Below are 22,199 nucleotides of genomic sequence, written 5' to 3'. Positions count from 1 at the left end.
GGTTAGAGCGTCCACCTCGGATGCGGAAGGTCGCGGGTTCGAACCCCGACCGAGTCATACCAAAGAATTATAAAAATTGTACTAACAGCTGCCTCGCTTGGAGCTCAGCAATAAGAGGTTAGTGTTAGAACTTGTTGCCCTGGTGGTTGGATAATGTGACTGGATGAGACATCCTACATGTCTGCGGCATGATGCCCAAGTGCTAGACATCACTATCAAATGCAGACACACACACACACACACACACACACACACACACACACACACACACACACACACACACACACACACACAGAGGTTCATAAACCAATATCACACTTTTACATATGTCACAAGTAAATGATGAGTCTGATGACGTCATGTAAAGGAAAGGCATAAAGTTAGAGGGCATCAAAATATAGTTAAGTACTAATTTCATAACAACCAGTATTGTCGCGATACTTGCAAATTATATAAATTAGTCGATTCATTGAATTTTGAAATGAGCACTCGTTAAAGGTCCTCTGTTTAGTGTTTTCCTGATATGATATGTATTCTCCCTAATCGTGAGATGTCAGTGTTCTGCCATATTGAAAGGTACATGCCGTTGAATGATGCCATTTAGTATCCGGAATCGGATAAATTTTCATAATCGATTGTCAGTTTCTGATACTCCATCGGTAATCGATAAAAATCAGTTAATTCTTTTCTTCACATAATAGCCTTCCAAATCTGTTGCCTTTATTTTTTCAAATAGTTCAAATAGCATGAACAACGAAATAGTGCAGAAGGAATTCAACGAAAATCTATCACAGAAATAACAAAATCGATTATTTGCTCACTTCATAGAAAGTGTCCGATTGTGGACCAAATGATTAATCGTTCCAGCATTAATGTTATTCATGCCTGGTGATGTCTCCTTTAGTTTGATAGTGTCAGTTTTTATCCTGTCATTCCCATTCTTGTATCACACGGAGCCAAAGAAGAGCGAGCCTCTAATATCTAAAATCTTTTGAATGATCAGGACCCAGTTTCAATAATTGTTTCATTTTTTTTCTTAGATCAAGATTTACATTATCTTTCTTAAAAAAATAAATATTTTAGAGGCAACGCTAGCAGAATAATGACAAATATCATTTTAGTTTTAGATTTGTACACATTGGAATATTATTTTTTTTTAAAAAGAGTGGAGAAATCTTCAATTACGATCATAAAACATCCTCAAAGCTTCGTTAGAGGTAAAACAAAACAAAAAACATCCTATTTTTAGGAGAACACAAACTTTAATCTCTGACTTATAATCTTAATAACTTGATAAATAAGATGTCCAGTAAAAGCAAATGCTGCCAACAAACTCATAAGAAAGACAAGAAAAACTCTAAATTTTAGGAAATAAAACAAACATATATTAATTAATCTACAGACAGGCTATTTTTGCAATAAATATTTAAATTGGGTTATGTACTCTTGTCAGTGTTAGCTTCCTTTGTAAAATTATCAGGCAATCAAATTTAACGTAATTTTTTCATTGTTAAGCTAGTTCAAAGCATAAGCATAAAGAATCGTATCGCCCAAGAAATGTATTTGGACAGTTTAATTTCGAATCACAATTCACCTTTAATAGCAAGAGAAGAAGACAAAAAAAAAAAAAACCCAGTCCATAATGATACAGATTCTAGGAGTAGCTGCAGAACAAAATCCATAGCAACCGAACAACGGTTATCAAGCACTAGTGAGGAAAGAAGAAAGGGCGTGCCGATTTTCATCATATTAAGCTTTCTATTTTTGTGACAGTTACTCTGATAATATGTGATAGAACACTTGTATTATTATCTGCCCTTTAGAGCCAAGTAACGAGCAACAACACATAATTCTTCGCTTCTAGCGGTCATAAAATAGTCTTTAACCTCTCCATTATAGTTATCAGAGATATATGGTTAAAGTGGATTCTGTTAATGCGGTATTGTTTCAACCCTTTTGGTGCTAATAATTTAACTGGACTATTCATGTAAAAGGTCGATCAAACCCAAAGGAACAAGACCCGTTACCTGATCGGCTGGAAGTGTGAATTGTCTTGTGCCTTACCCATTCTGAAAAAAAATCTTATGTCGTCACTCGTCATCAAGTCCTAACAGCTTTTGACATGTGACTGGGTAAGGTTCAGGAACTCGTCAATCTGACGTCAGAAGTTTAAGTTGAGCTTGAGTTTGAACATGAAAATAATTGTTTGAAATTGGTGCCGAAAATCATAACACATTCAGAAATCTTCGTGGCTTTCCTAACCGAGCCTACCTTGGAAATAGATCGATGGATTGATACAGCGCAATTTGGGGCAATCGCAGAAGAAATTTGAGAGTAATCAGTCACACACTAATGCAAGCAGGGCAAAATAGAACCACGCCAATAGCATTACGATACGTTTGATATTTTGTGCACAAGTTTAGTAGAAGAAAGTTTTGTAAAAAGTTCATTCTTTGAATTTCGGCCAAGAATAAATAATTTAAATCAGTAAACGCAGTAATGGCGTATGACGTATATACACGTCATTTCGTCGTACACGTTATATATAATTGGAACTTCCCTGGCCTTTTCCGTCGAATTGATATAGAAACGGATACTGTTCGCCGCCGTTCAGAACTCTTTTCGGAATTACTTCAATGGAAGCGAAAGGAGACAAAGTCACAACTGAGACATTGTCGTCTATTCCTGTTGCAACTTAGGTGATGCACTCCGTCAGAAGTGAATCTACAAAACCTATCAAATTTATATGGATTCCTAAAACTACAACCAAGGTTATTTCTCGACTTGAAGGAAATAGAAGAGCAATGGTCCGACTGGTATATGTATTGGTCATTCGCAACTTCACAGTCAATCCTGAAGATTGTACCTCGAATATATACCAATAGTTGCACTCTGATCACCTTGTCCATTTACGAAACAACGACCGACTGAAAAGTTCAGAATACATCGAACTATTTTTTTATTCGTAACTTCTCTGTCAATTTTACAAATAATTAAATTGTGGCAGTAGCTGAGGTAGTCCGAATACACCCCGCTTAGACATTTCTGCGGAACAAAATGTAAGATGTTTTTTTAATTACTGTGCCAAAATACACGGGATGCATAATTTTGTCTCATGTAAATATCCGGGCATGTTCCTATTGTGGCGGTAACTGTACTGTTTCCTATGTTGCTGATCAAATTTGGTTGAGCGTATTCCGACTGGACCACAATATAGTGTCTCACTTTGTTATTGTTTAAGCTACGCGGACGAGGTCGAAATTATCATCGGGCAACCAAAAGGCTTCATTGTAACATACGGCAACAATTGTATTTTGTGATAAGAGCTTAACATGAGCTATACATCTTAGGATAAGAACACACTATAGTCTCTTGAAATAGAAGTAATCATTAATACCGTGTAAATCTGTCTAGACCAATTATCGGCCATTTATGGCCTGATATCGAAGAAGGCAGATGTAAACTAAGGCGCGCCATTCTATATACCATTCTTTGGCGTAAACATTGATTGTTCCTTGTTCTTTTAACCAAATGGAGTTTATTTAGCTTTTGCGGATGGGGGTCGAAGGATGAGCCGGCTCTATTCGTTGCGCTGTTTGCAGCTTGATATGTTAAAAATGATTTTAAAAAAATAAAAATCGATAGTTTTTATAAATAAATCTAAACGGGATCATTTCATACGCTGAAATATAATAAGATATATTCAAAATAAATTGCGAGTACATTTTCTGAATTTGCTCGTGTTTTCAATGCAGTACAACCTGAAAATGGCCGCACAATCATACCAGGGATGTATATTACAGCATACGGTTGCAATACTCATCATCGACATGTCCTTGACAAATCGGTGTTATTTAAATGGCATTTATGTACGTGTATAGGCGTTCGTCTGGTTCGTCTCTGTTTTATAATTGTCTTTGATAAAAACCCAATAAGACTCAAACAACATAGTCTAACTAAAATCTAGATCTAGCACTGTTTGTTGTCAGATTTTTAAAATTTTTTTTTATCTTAATCCGTCCCTCACATACGCTATCACTTTGCTGAATCCAGTGCACTTAAAAGAATGCTTACAAGCCAAACAATTTGTATTCTTCACCAAAATTATGGGTCCTACATTTGAAGATCAATCTCACAAAAGCCACTTGAAACGTCCAGGGCCCAATACTAAACAGCTTATGTGCAGTCCAAAATATTCTGGAACAATGATACGAAACTCTTGGGTTCTAAAATATTATGGAACAATGATACGGAACTCTTGGGGTCTAAAATATTCTGGAACAATGATACGGAACAGTTGGGGTCTAACATATTATGGAACAATGATACGGAACTCTTGGGGTCTAAAATATTCTGGAACAATGATACGGAACTCTTGGGGTCTAACATATTATGGAACAATGATACGGAACTCTTGGGGTCTAACATATTATGGAACAATGATACGGAACTCTTGGGGTCTAAAATATTCTGGAACAATGATACGGAACTCTTGGGGTCTAACATATTATGGAACAATGATACGGAACTCTTGGGGTCTAAACTATTCTGGAACAATGATACGGAACTCTTGTGGTCTAACATATTATGGAACAATGATACGGAACTCCTGATTAGCACATATTAAAGCAGTGACATCTTTTGAAAGTTGTCAAGAAGAATAACTTTGAACCAATTTTTGTAAATGATTTGTTATACTGCCATTGTTGTTTGTAGTTTGTTATACCTTTTTGTATATCACTATTAATTCTTTGATTGGTTTAATTATTGATATTTGGTGGGTGAGAGGTTTAATGAAGGAGATCTGAGTTCAATGTTAAGATCTTCAAGCAGCTTTCTGTTTCCTAAACCAGACCTTTTCTGATGGACGAACAGATTAGTTGTTGGCCTCAGGGACACTAGACACATTTTATTTCAAATAATAGAGCCTTTATCGTTAAATAACGAATTATTATTATCAGTGGCGTCGCTAGGGGGGTGCGGGGGGGGGGGTGTGCGGACCGCACCGGGTGACACCATCTCAGAGGGGTGACACCAAAATGAAAAATTGCAAATTTTACAGAGCACACACTGCTTGGTCTAGTCGGATTTCATAAGCGGATAACCGATCATAGTTAAATACATGACTAGCAGGCACAGCAGTGGCGTCGCTAGGGGGATGCGGAGAGTGCGGACTGCACCGGGTGACACCATCAGAGGGGGTGACACCAAAATGACATTACTAAGGATTCTGTATGGTCTGTTACGGAAGGAGGACCACGGGGGTGACACCATGAGCTACCGCACTGGGTGACACCAACCCGAGTGACGCCACTGATTATTATTATTATTATTATTATTATTATTGGTGGTGGCGGAGGTGTTCTTGTTGCTGCTGCTTCTGTTTTTATCATAATATCAGTATGCCAGAATAATGTTTAACGTTGCTTTCAAATAAACTAAAGTGACATTGTCATAACCATTGACTTCGCTATGATTATAGAACATGAAGAATGAAAGCACTTTTCTGCGTTGTAACGCGAACAGAAACGTGGGGGGGGGGGACTCCGCCGTTTTGACGACTGTTATGAGAAAATTGTTATGTATATTTAATTTGCACTGTTTTTATATTTTTATCATCATATATTGTGGGTTATGTAAAATTATACGTTATAGCTGACCTTGTCTAAAATCAAATTCATTGTTTACCTGACCAAAATCATTGCGTGTTTTAAAATTCTGTCAACCACCAATACATAGCTAATATTTTCTCCATGAGTGTGAGTTTAATATTATGATCATTATCAATAAAACTAAACATATTTATCTTGGTATGAGTTAAAGTCATTGGGTTTACCGTGTTCTTTATTTTAATTTTAGTAACAGACCATCTTATTATAACTAAGATTTTTCTGGAAAATAACTTTTGGCCCTCATCCGGGTTATTATTTAGTGTGTGTGTGTGTGTGTGTGTGATTTTCACGGTAAGATCCTGAAATAGTCATCTGGATAACTGTGTATTCCGCATCTTCAACTGTGTGATGGCAATATTTATGCATGAATCTATGATATATTAGAATTGAAAAAAATAAAATACTACCTCCAGGGCACATTGAAACCTCTAAATATTGTTCTTTTACTTATCTTTTCTTATAAGTTATATCTAAACACAGCTAAATGTCTGAACACTACATATCTCACGGTAATTAAAAAAGAAAGATAAAAACAGAAAGTCACAAAATAATAAAGTCATGCGTGACACTGTTACTATTTGCCTAGTCCGATAAATCAACCCCACAAATCTGTGTTTATACTGATGGACGATGTTGTGGGTATGATGTCACCTGTTCATTAAAATATGCAATTTTGTTACATCCACATCATTCCGGAACAAACCCGCGTACAGTTTAGACACATACCGGTAATTGGTAACAGTCATATCAAGCGCGAAATTCAAAATGGCCACATGACAGATGGTTGTGCTATTCCATGTGGATTTACAAGTCACCAAACCTATGATTTGCTCAGGAAATATAATCTACATGTCACCAAATTAACCCTTCAGCCGACGGTAGCTGCACAGCCACGAAAAATACCGGTAATATACATTGATATGTGCAGCAAAATTTGGATGCAGATAATTGCAGCTTTTAGTGAAATGGCGATATCAGCCCCTCACCCGAAAATCACTATCATCACGGGTGAAGCTCTGGTTTATCGGCCTAATATTTGCCAAATGTTTTAATGGCAAGATATGTTTGATGTAAGGTGTGAGACAAACTTAGTTGTTGCATTCATATTATACCATGTACCGTATTATATACTCGCTTATAAGATGAATCCAAATGCAGACTAAGAAAAAACACTGATCTGCCGTCGCATAATGCGCCTGCAGATCTGGGTATGTGCAGTTTATTAGGAATAATCAGTAGAACAAACAAAGTAGATGATGGCGCATTATGCTACATTAGAACAGGATATTTGTTGTTTGCAGTTTGACAGGAATTGTAAGCAAGAATAGATGGAATCGTTTTTTTATCATTTTTTCCGTAAAGTATAGCTTACCTTAGCATCCAGCAAACTTATCTGGTAACTGGTTGGTCGATGCGACTGTCGACTCTTGGTTTTTGTGTGGAGATCGCCAAGGAAAAGTTCTCTGTGGGAATGTTGGCCACGTTTGAAGTCCATACTGTTATTCTTCTCAAGATCATTCCATTCGTTGTCATTAATCTCAAGACGTACCAACTGAAGCTCATTCATTGTAAAATTAAACAAACCACTACAATCGTAATCTTGCATGAGATGTTTCCTTCGAGACTTTAAAAATTTATTGTATCTTGGAAATTGCAAAATTTTCACCTTCTTATGGGGCTCGATAGTGGTCAGCTTTGGCTTCATTGCAGGACAAAATCTTTTAAGCAATCTATAAAATTGATCTGCCACATGTTGATGATAAGGAATCACGTATACTTCGGATACTCTGTGGCGGGCCTCCAGTCCACCCGGTACCCGCCATGATTCTTGCTGCAGATGATAAGAACCCTTCGCTACAATGGAGTACACAGGCTTCGTGCAGTCCTCGTCTGCGTAGTAATACTGATGAGCGATGAATGAAGTTCTCTTGAAAAAATATTTTCGCAGCAGAAACTCTGGCCCCGGACGAATCTCGCACCTGCAAAATATAAATAATTCCGTAACATGATAAAACACTAATATTTTTTATTTAAAGTTCTTAAATAGTTAACCCTTGTGGAAGCCAGCAGATTTTAAACTGCTGATCTATTGCACACATCAGGAAAGCATGTCATCGGGATAATCAACATTTCATCAGATTCTTCAGGAATTTTTAAATTTGAAATTCCAGTATATCAGTTGATATATTTTATCATCTATTTTTTTAAATACCACCATGAACATGGTGTCATTATAAGCTACATACTTTAATATAACTCGAATTCATCATCCATGACATTAATAAAAATAATAATATGCGAGTCAGAATTAACAAACAGAAACGAGGCCTTGCCGAGTTCCGACCAATAAATTCAGGTCTTAGAATGCTATGTCCATATCCATCAGAAACGCTTAGGAATGATTAATTTTATCTAATGTTTGTATTAAGTAACACGGTTAACTTAGAATTGTGGATCACAAAAATGCAATTGCAATAGACATCCTTTTAGTTGACGGCTAGATGAGTATTAGTGTCATGTCATCGGGTGCACTCCACTGAGATCGCAAGTGGGCAAGTTACATCACAAATGTATGGAAACGTAAGAACAATTATCCTAGTGGGTATTTTTTCTTCTATATTGCGATTGAGAATCTGTCAGGTGATGGGTATAGGACAAAGAAGCGTATCATTAGGTCACTGACTGCAATATCATCTTCCACCCTCAGGGCAGAATACTGAGCCTAATTAAAGTACAGACAATTTAAAAGTGGAATGCAATTTTCATTTTTTTTATCTATAAGTTTAGCCCTGTGAATCATATGCTACAAAAACCATATATCCATATCAGCGTGAAGATAAAATGAATAAAAATGAAGAAAAAATTAAATTAATTAGTAAATATATTTATTTTGAATACCTCTGTCTGCACTAAAAACCCTAATACAGCATTATGGAACAGATAAGAAATCTGGCATAGTAGTCAGTAAGATACTGATTCAAGAAGTGAGTTTGTTAGTGAAAAATCCTAATTGGAACATATGTATCCAAAAGATAATATCTGTGAGCTCCGGAAAATTCTACATAAGGCCAGAAAGATCAGTTTACCAAAATATTCAAGCTGACAAAGCTAGCTGTGCATATGGTCCATCAGGAGAAAGCACAGAAAAATATTCATACACAGATATCAAACAGGGTAAGCTCAGAAATAATTAATACATTGATATTTATAGAAGTATAGGTGACATCTTTTAAAGATCTTGATTTCATTAGTGCTCTAAAAAATTGGAGTATTGAAGTGTTAGGTAAATATTGAACCATGACCGTTTCCTCCTCCCCTTCCTTTTTTTCTACTCTCCCCTTCTTTCGGTGACAAAGGGTGGAGTTCCCCTTAAGATATAATCCTTGCAGCATGGGGAACAAATCTGGAATTTCTCTTTCTATGCAGAGATATTTAACCACTGAATGAAGGTGCGGATGAAATAAATAAAATTACCACAGAATCAGGAAGTGGACAGATTTAAAACAGCTGAAGTTTACACCTTGCGAAAATTTAAAAAATAAAATAAAATAGGATTGGGTATTGTCAATAGTTTTACTTCTTCACTAATAAATACAAGTAACTGTGGCCACATCAGTCTTTTGCATATGCAGGAAGTACAGTGTGATAGATTTTGTTGGTATTCATCCCCAGGTCCCATTCTTGGATTTGTTCTAGATGAGATTTTCTTTGCACGAGGAGACTGCTTTATTGCTTCTGCTTTGAAGATAACATCGTAATGTCTTCCAAGTTTAAGTGAGACGTGAAACTGGTAATAAGTTTATTTCAAAGCATTCATGCAGTATAAAACAAAGGGTCTGGTGGCTAAAGTCAGTTAAATGGAGCCACCATTAAATAGCTTAAAATGGTGAATAAAACTCAATGACAACCAGTAAGCAGTCTGTTTGAAAATATTTGTTTTCTTGTCTTTGATGAGAATAGCATATAAATATATGATAACTATATATCTGTATGTAATCTGCAGACTGGAAATACAACCAGTATATCAACATACATAAAGGGGCACCAACTACCTTTCAACGAAAGACCATCAAGTGTATCGATATGTATCATATCGCAGGCTGTGTATCGTGAACCGTGTCGATACGCGGCCCATGTGTATCGTTTCACTCCTAATATAATCTGATTAGTATTTCGCCTATTTTTCTTTATTCTCGTTTCTGAAATTGAATGTCTTCCAACTGAACCGCCTTGTATCACTGATTATTATTCTTTCTGAAGAAGCAGGTTTTCATATTTTGTGCCGGATCTGGTGTCTGGAGCTGATGACCAAATATCTGTCAAACACTCTGCGCAACATACTTTACAAAGCCCTTGTCATGTCCATGAATATGGTTTTAAGACCTTTTGCATGGACAGGAAGCAACTGAATTACTGTCATGGCATCAACTATAATGCAGCCTGCAGACGATATGGAAGTAGTTGTTTCATCCAGCTGATCTTCTATTCTGTGAATGAAGTCGGAAGTTACATAGGACAGCATGGAGCTGTGCTCTGCAACAAATATGAGCGGGACAATTGCGTTTTAAAAGTAAATGATTATTTCTAGAGGAAACCTTGTCAAAGAAATGACTGAAACCAAGTACAGCAAGTCACCCCCGACTTTTTTTTATACCTTACTCGTAGTCTTCTGCATCTCAAAGTTTTCACATTGCATTCAGGTAATATATCCCAAAAGATTTTTTCTTGAGTTCTATTATGTCCTTCTTAGAGTCTAAGACGAGCAGGCGTTCAGAAGCAAACTTTACCTGGCATCGCAACTCCCCTATTAAAAACACTTCGCAAACTTTCTTCTATGGATCACTTAGTGACAATCGAGTTAGAAATGATAAATCAATGTATGAGATGAGTAAATTATATGCATTATTTATATCATCGGTGCTTTTCATGATTAAAATCGAAGCGGTGGGGGTGTACAAGCTACCAAGGGTGCAGGCTGAAACTATATTTATTTTTCTTTACAAAATGCGTCTCAAACATATATTATACTTCATTATATGTTGTCAGAAAGGCCAAGTTTTTATATAAACGACACTTCTGAACGAATATGATCAAAAAAAAAAATGCGGTACAATTGTACATGGTGTAGCATTTTGGGTTGTCCACTCCTTCGCTGAGGGCTAGTTCGCAAAATCTCTTTTTCGACGTACGGAGCTGATATACTTTTTCTTTTCGTCGACAACATGTTTTTCAAATTTCTCTTTCGAAAAGAACTGCATCTAACATTTACGTATCACTTACATGGCCTGTTTTACTGTCGCTGGATGTTGCGTTTGAAAACGCAAACACTTTTGTTTTATACCGTACCTTTATAGGACTCACGTTACTAATTCAGTTCCCATAGTAAACCTATACAAACAACATGATATTAAGAATGCAGTAACTTTAAATGTCTGAGTGCTCATGATTAAACCTATATTTAATTGTATAGATGAAACCTGGATAATAGTTTCTCTGTAGAGAAAAGAATATGAGCCGCAGCATTTTCTAGACCTACATGTGTTTGAAACGTGTGCTTTCAATTATGCACCTAAGAGTCGGGTGCTAATTTCAGTGATGAGTGTTCCCAAACTCATGCATGTTAAAGGACTGAAATTCCATCAAGAAAACAATGTCTCTATAAAAAATATAAGTTACAACAAGGATAAGCTTCAAAAGATTCTTTTTCCTACAAAATATCTTTTATTATCAACCAATCCTGGCCACCCAAACCCATATATACTCTATTTTATGTTCACCTATTTCCAGGCTATTTCCCATTTATCCATACAATTAGTACCGTGTACCAGGAAATTCATTAGGTCGAGTTCTTCTATATCGTGTCGCCTTGCTTCCGCTAGCATGATAATTGTGACGAAATTTGTACAGTTAATATCAACGGCCGTTTTGACTATGGGCCAGGTTGATTGTGTGCTTTGGATTAAAATTCTCTCCATAAATGAATCAATTTTTTTTCTCCAATGAAATGCACTTGACCTGGATTTTATGAATACTGCATCTGGCACACGAGCTTTCCCTTGGCTTCTGCTGTACGTTTCTACCGTCCGACTTTCCTTACTTTTGGCGTTCTTCGAATCGCTGTATGTGATGCAAACTGATACATGTTGAACAACAGTTTATGGCACCTAATGGTTAATGAACCATCAACAATAGGCGATTTATGTTTCAGTATTCTAACTCCAATATCATCTTTCCTGATCCTACCTGTTTCAGAGTCCCCATGCTATTAGGATCTGCCGAAACACGCGGGTTTTACAATGAAAAGACTCGGAACAAAAATACATATATCTATATCAAAAGAACCCACCATTCTTTGCAGATTCGATTTCTAATATTTTTTTTAAAGGTTTGCAGGTTTGATTTTGAGTGTCGGGGATATGAAAGACTAATATCAGCACTAAATCTAATAAAAAATATTGACGTCAAGCAGACAAAAACAGACGACACCATTGACACTATTAGTTATTCCTATCAATATTAGGTCCCGGATAAGGATAAGTCGTTCAAGTACATTATGAGTACGGCGGAAGTGGGAGAGGGGAATATATGAGAGAAAAAAGACGTTTACCTTTCACAGTAATGACTTGTTGTGTTATCAAATTAAACAAATTGAATCTGACATAAGTTTAAGCACAGAGTAACGAATTATTTGTATCAATTTAAAAACAGCTGGTATATTTTATCAAAGGATTTTTTAAGAAATTTCTTTGAAAATGTCAATGAATTACCATTTTCTGTTTTATGTGCAATGTTAATGCACAAATAATCAGATAAGCAATATATATTTACAGTCACATCAGTAAAACTCACCCCTTAGGTATGCGTGTTTCTCTAAATATTGCAGTGATAGCTGAAAACATCTGGATGATTTTTGCTTTATCACTTACCACGCATGAGCGTGAAATGTACAGGCATAAACTAACTTCTTACTTGAAAACACAAAATGTTACATTTAAACTAAAAGGCAAGTACACGCGACAAATTGAATTCAACTATTTTTAATTATATGTTTATTAGATATAAATTAAAAATATTCTAGTAAAAATACACAATATTATTTTATAACTGAGATTTTTAGTGATTGTTACTATTAATTTTTGAACTATTTATTTATATAACAATTGCAGTATTATGAACATGCAATACGACCGCTACAGCATCGTCATTCGAGAGAACTCTTGTTATGGCGTAAAAATATTTTTGGGTATGAGTTATGTGGCTCGACTCGGCTTTTTACTCTTCTGATCATAAACTGCTCTATTTCAAAAAAGGGGGAAAACCCAAACAACAACAAAAATTAATTAATCTTTCAATATCTGATTGTTTTATAGCTCGTTCTATAACCAGAAAAGAGTTCAGCGTTTCCGCCACAAATCATCAGCAATAATATAGCTTTACATTTGCTTAAGATGGGTATGTCAATGTTCTATTTACTCCTGTGCCTGTGGTCTGTTATTCGAGACACAGTGTCGTTTTACCAGAACCTACAGTGTAAGTTTAGATTTGAATCGGTTTGACCTCCGACTTTAAAAGATGAAGAGATCATGGACTGAGAAGAATGAGGGTCATTCAGGTACACCATTATCACGTTTACCAACACGCAAACATTTGCGTTGCCTCTCTGATAAATGACATTATAACTGCTAACGGCGTAGTTAGAAAACAGTTTACCAACGCTTTCAGCTAACCCAGCTTTCGTCAGGGAAAGAAACAGCCTGCATGCCTTGCAGAAACTAAAACAACCACGTAGTACAAAGTAAAGAAAAAACTATTTACTTATTTGAATGAAAAGGGAATTCTAAACAAAATAGTTGACTTAAAAATAGTGTATTTATTTTGTTTAAATCAGACGAAAACAGTAGCAAATTGTGTAAACTACGTGCGTGGTTCCTGTCGGGGTCAGAATAGCAAAATTATAACGAAATTAACCGAGAAGCCAGTCACTACGCAAGCTAAATTTATTTATATTCAACAATTGAATGGATTTATTTAACAATGCAAGGTATATCTACAGAATTATAATTATAAATTGACCTACACTATACACACACATGAACAAATACCGACAAGCACGCGCGTACACACACACACACACACACACACACACGTGTGTGTGTGTGTGTGTGTGTGTGTGTGTGTGTACGCGCGGTAAACAACAGCCAGCCGTACAAGTCTTGAGATGTTCTGAAGGTCAGATTGGTTGAACATATTAATGCCTGTACGAACGTGTATATTAAATGATGCGTCGTTCCACTGTTGATTGTGACGGAAAATGAGTCCCTTCTCGAAAGGGCCATAAGTGTATAAACGCCAGCTAACTGAGCTACAAAAGACATCGTATCAGCGCTATCAATCAGAATAATAAAAGTAGTAAATTATTTAATCGTAATCGGAAAATTCGTGTCTGTTAAAATTTCTGGATTAACCGTTGGTAGTGTGTGTAGGAGGATGTAATGTAAAATATATGTAAAACCATAACCGAAAAGTTGATTCCATCCCTATCTTACACACCTATCCTACCCCATAAAATTATGTTATTAATCCTGTTTTAAATACACGTCTTCTGACCCGTCTTAACGATTTTGTTTTTCCATTTGAAATTCCGGATACGGGAGTCTTAGGTAAAATTCGATAGGTTTGAAATCCTGTAGATTTCAAGATTATTTAGCTAGAACATAACCTTATATCTGATGTTTTCTGACACATGCAAACTGCGTGTTTCCGTGCTACGCCTCGGCTGTTTGAAGTGTCAGATCCTTTTAATAAAATCCTTTATGCTCTCTACCCATCCATCACTACAGCTGATACTTGATATGATTTGCGCGTGCTTTTTATCTTTTGTGTACTGACTCGATACTTAAGACAAATCAACTCTTTGTAGGTCTTTGACAGGAAACACCTCTTAGATTTAAAAAAGAAACAAAAACAAATTATTTTCTCAAGTTCAGACTCAACTGAAAATTCTGATTTTCGTTGGGTCAATGATTTTCCTTAACCAGTCAAATATCGTAATGTTAACTTCGGTCTGATCTTTATGAAATAAATGTATATAAACTGCCAGGGCCAGGCTCAAGATTGTACAAGACCCAAGACTGCATTCTAAACTGTTGATGAAAGATAATTTGTCTGAATTTACACTCAAGTAGGATTTTAACACGAGAATGTTTCTAGAATCCTCGGGCATGTCATTACTGAACGTGAAACTCGAACTCGAATAAAAACTAAAGATTTCGAGTTATTGATCTAAATAAAATTAAGAATTATCAGAACTTTATTAATTTTCATGACTATTGTCAGCTTGACTTTCAAGGCATAGACTTAATCCAAATGTCGCATCTAGTTGTCAGTTTTAGATGCATGCTTAAAAACAAAAACGGTGAATACGGGTCCTGGTCTCAAATTTATACAGTTTTTCATGCCTCGGGACTACGAACAGATAGCTCACGGTTTCCTTTGGTTTTTTTTTTTTTTTTGGTCATTCATAAAGCAAAATGCGATGATCTTTATGTACATGCATAACAGAAACAGCTTCCATCGTTGGAATTTCTCTAATGAAAACATTTTCTTATTTACACAAAATTTGCAGTATACTATTTTGATATTACGTTGATGTAAAAATTCGATTCTTTCTGTCACTAAAGTGGAATCATTCCTTTAGCTTTCCGTATCATAATGTTGCAATAGTTATTGAAAACATGGCGGACAGCGCATACAAAGGATGAAAACTCCGGAGTCAGTGGGTGCTATCTATATACACATTTCTGGACTTTAATATCTCCAACATTGATTAAGGAGACTGCATAAATGCCAAGCACTAATTCCTGGGATAATATTCGAGACACAAGCTAACTAAGAAGAAAGGGCTCCTAAAGATTTGGTTCCGAGTCTGTAGTTGATCCGTATTCGTGAGCAGTGTTAGGAATCCGAAACTAGGAAATACCTTTTCCTGCGACGATAAAATGTTTGACTAAGACATGCAACGATTCTTTGATTATCGGTGATCTTTCTTTGTATATTTGTTTATATTTAACACTGGTGAGCAATTTGATAATGCAAATATACCCCCGCTTCCATTCAGGGGGGCGTAACAAGAATGTTTGGAACGTCAGATCGGTACCATTTTTTTAAAGGCCCCACTAGACATTCTAAGAAATCTTTAATGGAAGCCCCACGTTGATATGGTCATCCAATCAGGACTTTAATGATGCAAACTTTTGTACAATAATATGCCTTTAGTATAATGTCAAAGTGCTTTCTTTCGTGGTCAGTGTGAGACATAAACATTAAGATTTATGTATTGGCTAGTCCCGCAATAAATTGTTGACCGCGAGGGATAGAATATGTTCTGCTTGGGGCATGAATTAAATTTTAATTAGGATTCACTCATTATCAGTTAGGAACAGACAAGGGTACAATGTTAATGTAAGGTCATGGAGCGGTAGGTGGCGGGATCGATATAAACAGGAGTAGATTGTTAGGACGTTGTGGTTCATTTGAAACAGGTGTCATAAAACGATAGTTTTGCGAATTATTATTAATAAAGGCGGACTAGAAATAATTTTCTGACTTCTATAGGACTGATAAGAATTCTGGCAGGTAACAAAGTAGTCCTGATAAGGTAAGCTAAAACGACCCCTCGTAGAATTAAGCAGTCATAGTTTTCTACGCAAGAGAAATTGTACTCCGGGGAATAGCAAGTATTTCTCGTTATTAAATGGTCGAAAGGACAAGGGAGTCTGGAACTTTCAGAGATTCGTATTCAGAGAAGGACAGAGGAAATTATGTGATGTTACGAGAGTTAGGGTTAGGGCTCGGATAAAGCACAAGGTTAGTCTCATTCGCACGCAATTCATAGATTTAAGTTTGTAATTATTGTTGAATATTTATTCATTTTAAATTCATACTTCAACTTTTCTTAGTTCACAAAAAATAAGTGCATGACTTATGATTTATTTATGTTATATGAATGAGTCTGGATTTAGTTGTTTGTATGTTAAAAAAAGCATGTAGTATGATTTCATACCTTTCTTCTTAAGACGAATTGTGAGACGTTGATTTATTTGTCCTAAATGATTTGTGTCATTTATGCTGAGGATTGATTTTCTGAAAATCTGTGTCAATGAATCGCTACTCAGCAAGGTAACCTGTCTAGGGCAAGGAGTGAAATCCATTAATTTGTGTGTAATTAAGTTGTGAGTTCTTTTCAACTGAAACGAAGGTGTAACTTTTAGAACGCGTGTCTCCCGATAGACCACCTGGTAAATGTATAGCCCAGCAGGACAATGATAGAACCAGAGAGGGTTAATTAGGTCATGGTATTCAGTTAAGAATGTGGTAGCTACTAACAAGGCATTAAGGCGAACGATTTCAGCTAGTTCTGTTGAATTTCGATAGAAGATATCTGACGATAAAGAGTGGGAATATTTTTATTTATCTCAAGAGAAGGAAGTCCTGACATGCATTTAGGTTCCACGTGGCTGCACGGTGGGAAAGAGAGCGCAGTCCGCAATTTAGATGTGTGTGTGTGTGTGATTTGGATTTTTAAAGTAGCTTTAACACTTTTTCAGTCATATTACTACGACGTCTGCACTGCGACAGTTTATAGTGATGTCTAGCACTGGGGCATCATGCCGCAGACATGTAGCATGATGTCCCACCCAGTCACATTATCCTGACACCAGGCCGACCAGTCCTAACACTAACCTCATAATGTTGATCGCCAAGCGAGGCAGCTGTTAGTACCATTTTTGCATCCGATGCGGACGCTCTAACCATTAGGCCACCGGAGCGGTGCATTTAGATTTAATGACCTAAACAGGCTAAAAGGAGAGAGGTGGGGAAAACGCTGACCTATCACCAGCAGTGATTTAGAAACGACAGTAAGCACCAGGTGGTACTGTCATGCCGGCAATCTGAGTTCGATCTGTCACTCAATCACATGATGAAATTTGTTATATCAGTAAAAGAACGGCTAAATTGATTTCGCATAATTTTGAAACTCTATTCTGAGATAAAGCGAATCATTCACATGTCATTTTTTTTTGTTTTGTTTATGTAATTTATTAAATTGCATTTAACATACGGGGGTTCGTGTTATTCTATTTTATATCTCTTCTCAGTTGTCTTGTATTCCGTCCCTTCATTTCATATTTTATGTTATTAATTTCTCGATCCGGGCAATAACACAGTGGTAGATCATATATAACGATAAATAAGTGCGTTAAGGAGTGGGGTTGATCTCACACACCAACCCACAGCCCAATCACAAGGATGAGTTGCCATAACAAGATGGCGAATATAGCTGCATGGTGACCATATTCAATGTCAGATCGGTATCAGGTTTATTTTGACCAACTAAACCACATAAGAAGTCTTTCAGTGAAAACCCCATGTTGTTATGACCATCCATTAACGAGGAATAGCGAGCGATAATACGATTTTCACGATGACTATCATGGTAGACATACTGGAAGTCATTTAAAGAAAATTCCACACTGGTATTCCGAGCATTCAGGAGAAATAGCGATAGCAAAATTTTCATGATGGCCACTTTGGCGCCCTTATTGTATGTCCGAGCAGCAGCATTCTCATCAAGACCAACTAGACCATGGAATGAATATGTGTGTGTGAAGTTTCATAGTAATCCTCCGTAGAGTTTCAGAGGAGTAGGGGTAACATTATTGTGCAAACAAATGGACGTCGTACAATGGACTACGGACGGCAGACAACTGACCACCCCATAAACTCGTCTGGTCTATACGAGTAGTACTAAAGATTTTATAGTTTTAAAAAAAGAAATGCAAAACAATAGTTTGTATTTCACTGTATTCAGCCACATGTCAAAAAAGCATTAACGTTTATGGAAAAATTGGGGGAACAGAGTCATTTGACGATATGAACATCTTCTGGACATAGCCGTACTATTTACTAAATTTCACAGCAATTCTTCAATGTAGCAAAACAGCTGTGTGAAGGAGATTATGTCATACATTGCATTAAACTTCAGTATAACATTTGCGAGTGCAAAGTCATTTGTGTAAATGAGCATCTTCAAATGATGATCACAATATATATAAAGTTCCATGGCGATCATCTCTGAACACTGCGAAGCTAGTTGTGTTCACAAGATTCTGTCAGCCATTGCAAAAGGGCAATAGCTCGATCAACAACTGATAGACGTGCGCACTCTCAGATGATGACCATAACGTTTCCTGAGTTGATCCATTGAAATATGTGAAACTAGTTGCGTTCTGAAGATTATGTCACACACTGCCTTGAGCTGCATGACAAAAAGGGCAATAACTCTTATGCCAATATCGTGGGAATAACTAACTGGATGATACGCACAAATTCTGGTGATGAAGATAATATTTACCAAGTGTCATGGAAATTAGTCAAACTTTGCGAGACTAGTTTTGCTAGCAATGTCCGTCATAAATTGCATTAAGCCTCACTACATACAAGGGAAATTGCTCTATAAAAAAACCGATGAAGCAACGTGATTGGACGATATGCGCATCTTCAGGTGGTAGCCATAAGTTCATTGTCAATCCATGAACAATTGCAAGACTAGATGCTTTAATGAGATTGTGTCATTCACTGCATTAAGCTGCAAGACAAAAGGGCAATAACTCTAACAAATCTGTGGGAGCAAAGTGCTTTGTCGATATGCGCATCTTTGTGTGATAATCATAATATTTTCCAAGCTTCATGGCAATTTATGAAGAACGTTGGGACCAGTGCTGCTAACGAGTGTGTGTCGGACGGACGAACGACTGAACAGAGGCAAGCGATGATTAGTTTACAATCCCGCCATGAGTTCGATGTATAAATAGCAGAAATAAGCATAATAGTCCCATGGTAACTTGATCAAAGAGCAGCGGTTTGAAGTAATATCAATCCAAATGTTACGCGTTTTCAGGATACTGACCATATGGATGTGGATGCTAATGGCTGTGACAATGAAATTTTGCAAAGAAAAGGATTTACAATCTGTACAAATTTGTATTACTAAGAACACGTTTTTATGCCAGTTTAGTACGAACTCTTTTGTAGTGCCCCCACATTCAAATTATTGCCAAAAATATGTAATACTGACAACATTATTGGTTTGTACGTGACCCTTTATATTAGACACCTTACTTTACCACAATATCATCAATGCAAAAAAACTGCGGCACCTTTTCTCATTGTAAAAACATTAATATCATCAAGAAACAATACCACAAAAAAAAAATCGAAAGTCGCACCTACTTTAATTAACACCTCAAAGATAGTAGCGTAGCGAATAAAACCACACAAGATAATTATTTCTACAAAATTAAACCAACAGGGTATTGAATGGGGTCATCTGTCAATTATTACCAGATGGACAGCAACAATGATGAGATTATCTTGTAAGTGGAGACTGACCGCGGTTAATTAACCGCATGCCATTATCAGACCAGGTACTTGTTACGGCTCTTATCTATGCTGGAACACGATTCTCAAACAAGCGAACTCGTCTGTGCCTTGTCCCTTTGGAACACCGCTCAGGTCACAATATTATTTCTCTTAAAACCAGGAGAGTCGGTTTGAGTATTCTCAAGGTGCCCCCATGATGCCCCTCCCATGTCACCAGGGCGCGCAGTCTTGGATTTCCCCCTTATTTCCGTCGGTGATTAACAAGTATTAACCAACGGATCAACATCATTACCTCAGCATTTCTCTTGGAAAGCATATTAAAAATTTTAAATAATATATAATTTAGCAAGAATTAAGGGAAAATGTTAATTATTTTGAAATTGCTTCGAAACTTAAAACAAATATCAATTCGATTTATGCAATAATATACACGAGGAAAACGTTTTTAACACTATAAAAATTAGTATACACAGAAAGTGTAAATTCCTGTTCTATAAACAGACTAATAGACTTTGACATTATTCAAAGGATAGAAACTATGTTTTCATGTGCAAATTAAATAATAATTATTGAAATTGATACATCTTTATGTTGTGTACTGTGCTACTAATGCCGCCCTCACCAAACTTTATATTGATATTCCACCCACCAACCACCAGCAATAACCATCGCCTATGAGCTGACAGTTAGACACTCTCAGGGGTAAGGTTTCGAGTACCAGTTTACAATTAATGAGCCAGTAAATTCAATTAGGGTCTGTCAAGACGTAATTATTTTGTGCTCTCATGGACACATGGGGCGACGTCTGCATACGTCAAGACAATTAGACGCATCCTTCAAATACATTGAATCGCCTCTGTTATGCACCTGGACATTTCATTTTGATAACGTTAAATATTTACTGCCACACCTGCCTCAATCATCCTTTATTGTTTTCTTACATTCTTTAAAATTTCATAAAAATGTGCGATGTTGTGAAGAGAGATGTGCTGAAGGCAGACATTACAAGGAATATTAAACAAATGTTGATTTAATTTCCATCTTTACAGATCCTAAAATATCAACGACTTATAAAAATTGTATTAACAGTTGTCTCGCTAGGCACTCAGCATTAAGAGGATAGTGTTAGGACTGGTCGGCCTGATGTCAGGATAATGTGACTAGGTGGGACACCATGTTACATGCCTGCGGCATGATGTCCCAGTGCTAGACATCACTATAAACTGCCACACTGCAGACAATATAGACAGTGTGTGTGTGTGTGTGTGTGTGTGTGTGTGTGTGTGTGTTTTGGATTCTTAACGTAACTTTAAACAAAATTTCAGTCATATCGCTATATTGTCTGCTGTATGGCAGTTTATAGTGATGTTTAGCACTGGGGCATCATGCCGCAGACATCTTGACCCACCCAGTTACATTATCCTAACACGAAGCCAACCATTCCTAACACTATCCTCTTAATGCTGAGCGCCAAGCGAGACAGTTGTTTGTACCATTTTTAAAAGGTTTTGGTATGACTCGGCAGGGGTTCGAACCGGCGATCTCTCGCATCCGAGGCGGACACTCTAACCACTTAACGGAGCGGTCTCTATAGAGAAAGATAATTCCAACTAATCAATACATCCCATGTGACACACACACACACACACACACGCACGCACACAGACACACGCACGCACATACACACACGCACACACAGACAGACACACACACGCACACATACACACACACACACACACACACACACACACAAACACTATTTTAAATATTTCGGAGAGTTCGTATTTTAGGGGAAGAGCTGTACCTCACTTCAAAAGTGAAGCTGTTCTGTAGCAAGCTTTACAAAAGATTCCATTATAACAGTAAATCTTGTATGTAGTTCGTGTTTCGCAAATAATTAGACAATATATCTCTTGAAAGGACAAATAAAGTTCTCAGTAAATAAACAATACAAAGCAATAGCGACAATTAGAATCTAGCATAGTATTCACTTAGCTCTCTCTCTCTCTCTCTCTCTCTCTCTCCCATCCATCCATCCATCAATTAGTGTATCTCTCCATCCATCATTCATCTATTCATCATCGG

The 22,199-nt window shown here is 36.8% G+C and overlaps 1 protein-coding gene across 1 annotated transcript in view; it reads right to left on the bottom strand.

Moving 5' to 3' along the window:
- Positions 1-22,199, bottom strand: part of LOC149780781 (protein APCDD1-like) — a 70,903-nt gene that overhangs the window by 10,983 nt on the left and 37,721 nt on the right. The window contains exon 3 of the mRNA XM_089937858.1: positions 7,045-7,651. Within this exon, the coding sequence (XP_089793984.1) occupies positions 7,045-7,651 (607 nt within the window). The remainder of the gene's footprint in view (positions 1-7,044; positions 7,652-22,199) is intronic.

Source organism: Sinohyriopsis cumingii, chromosome 16 (genome assembly GCF_028554795.1).
Source record: "Sinohyriopsis cumingii isolate HCF-2022 chromosome 16, ASM2855479v2, whole genome shotgun sequence".
In the NCBI taxonomy this organism is placed as follows: domain Eukaryota; kingdom Metazoa; phylum Mollusca; class Bivalvia; order Unionida; family Unionidae; genus Sinohyriopsis; species Sinohyriopsis cumingii.
This window is presented reverse-complemented; position numbering and strand designations above follow the sequence as displayed.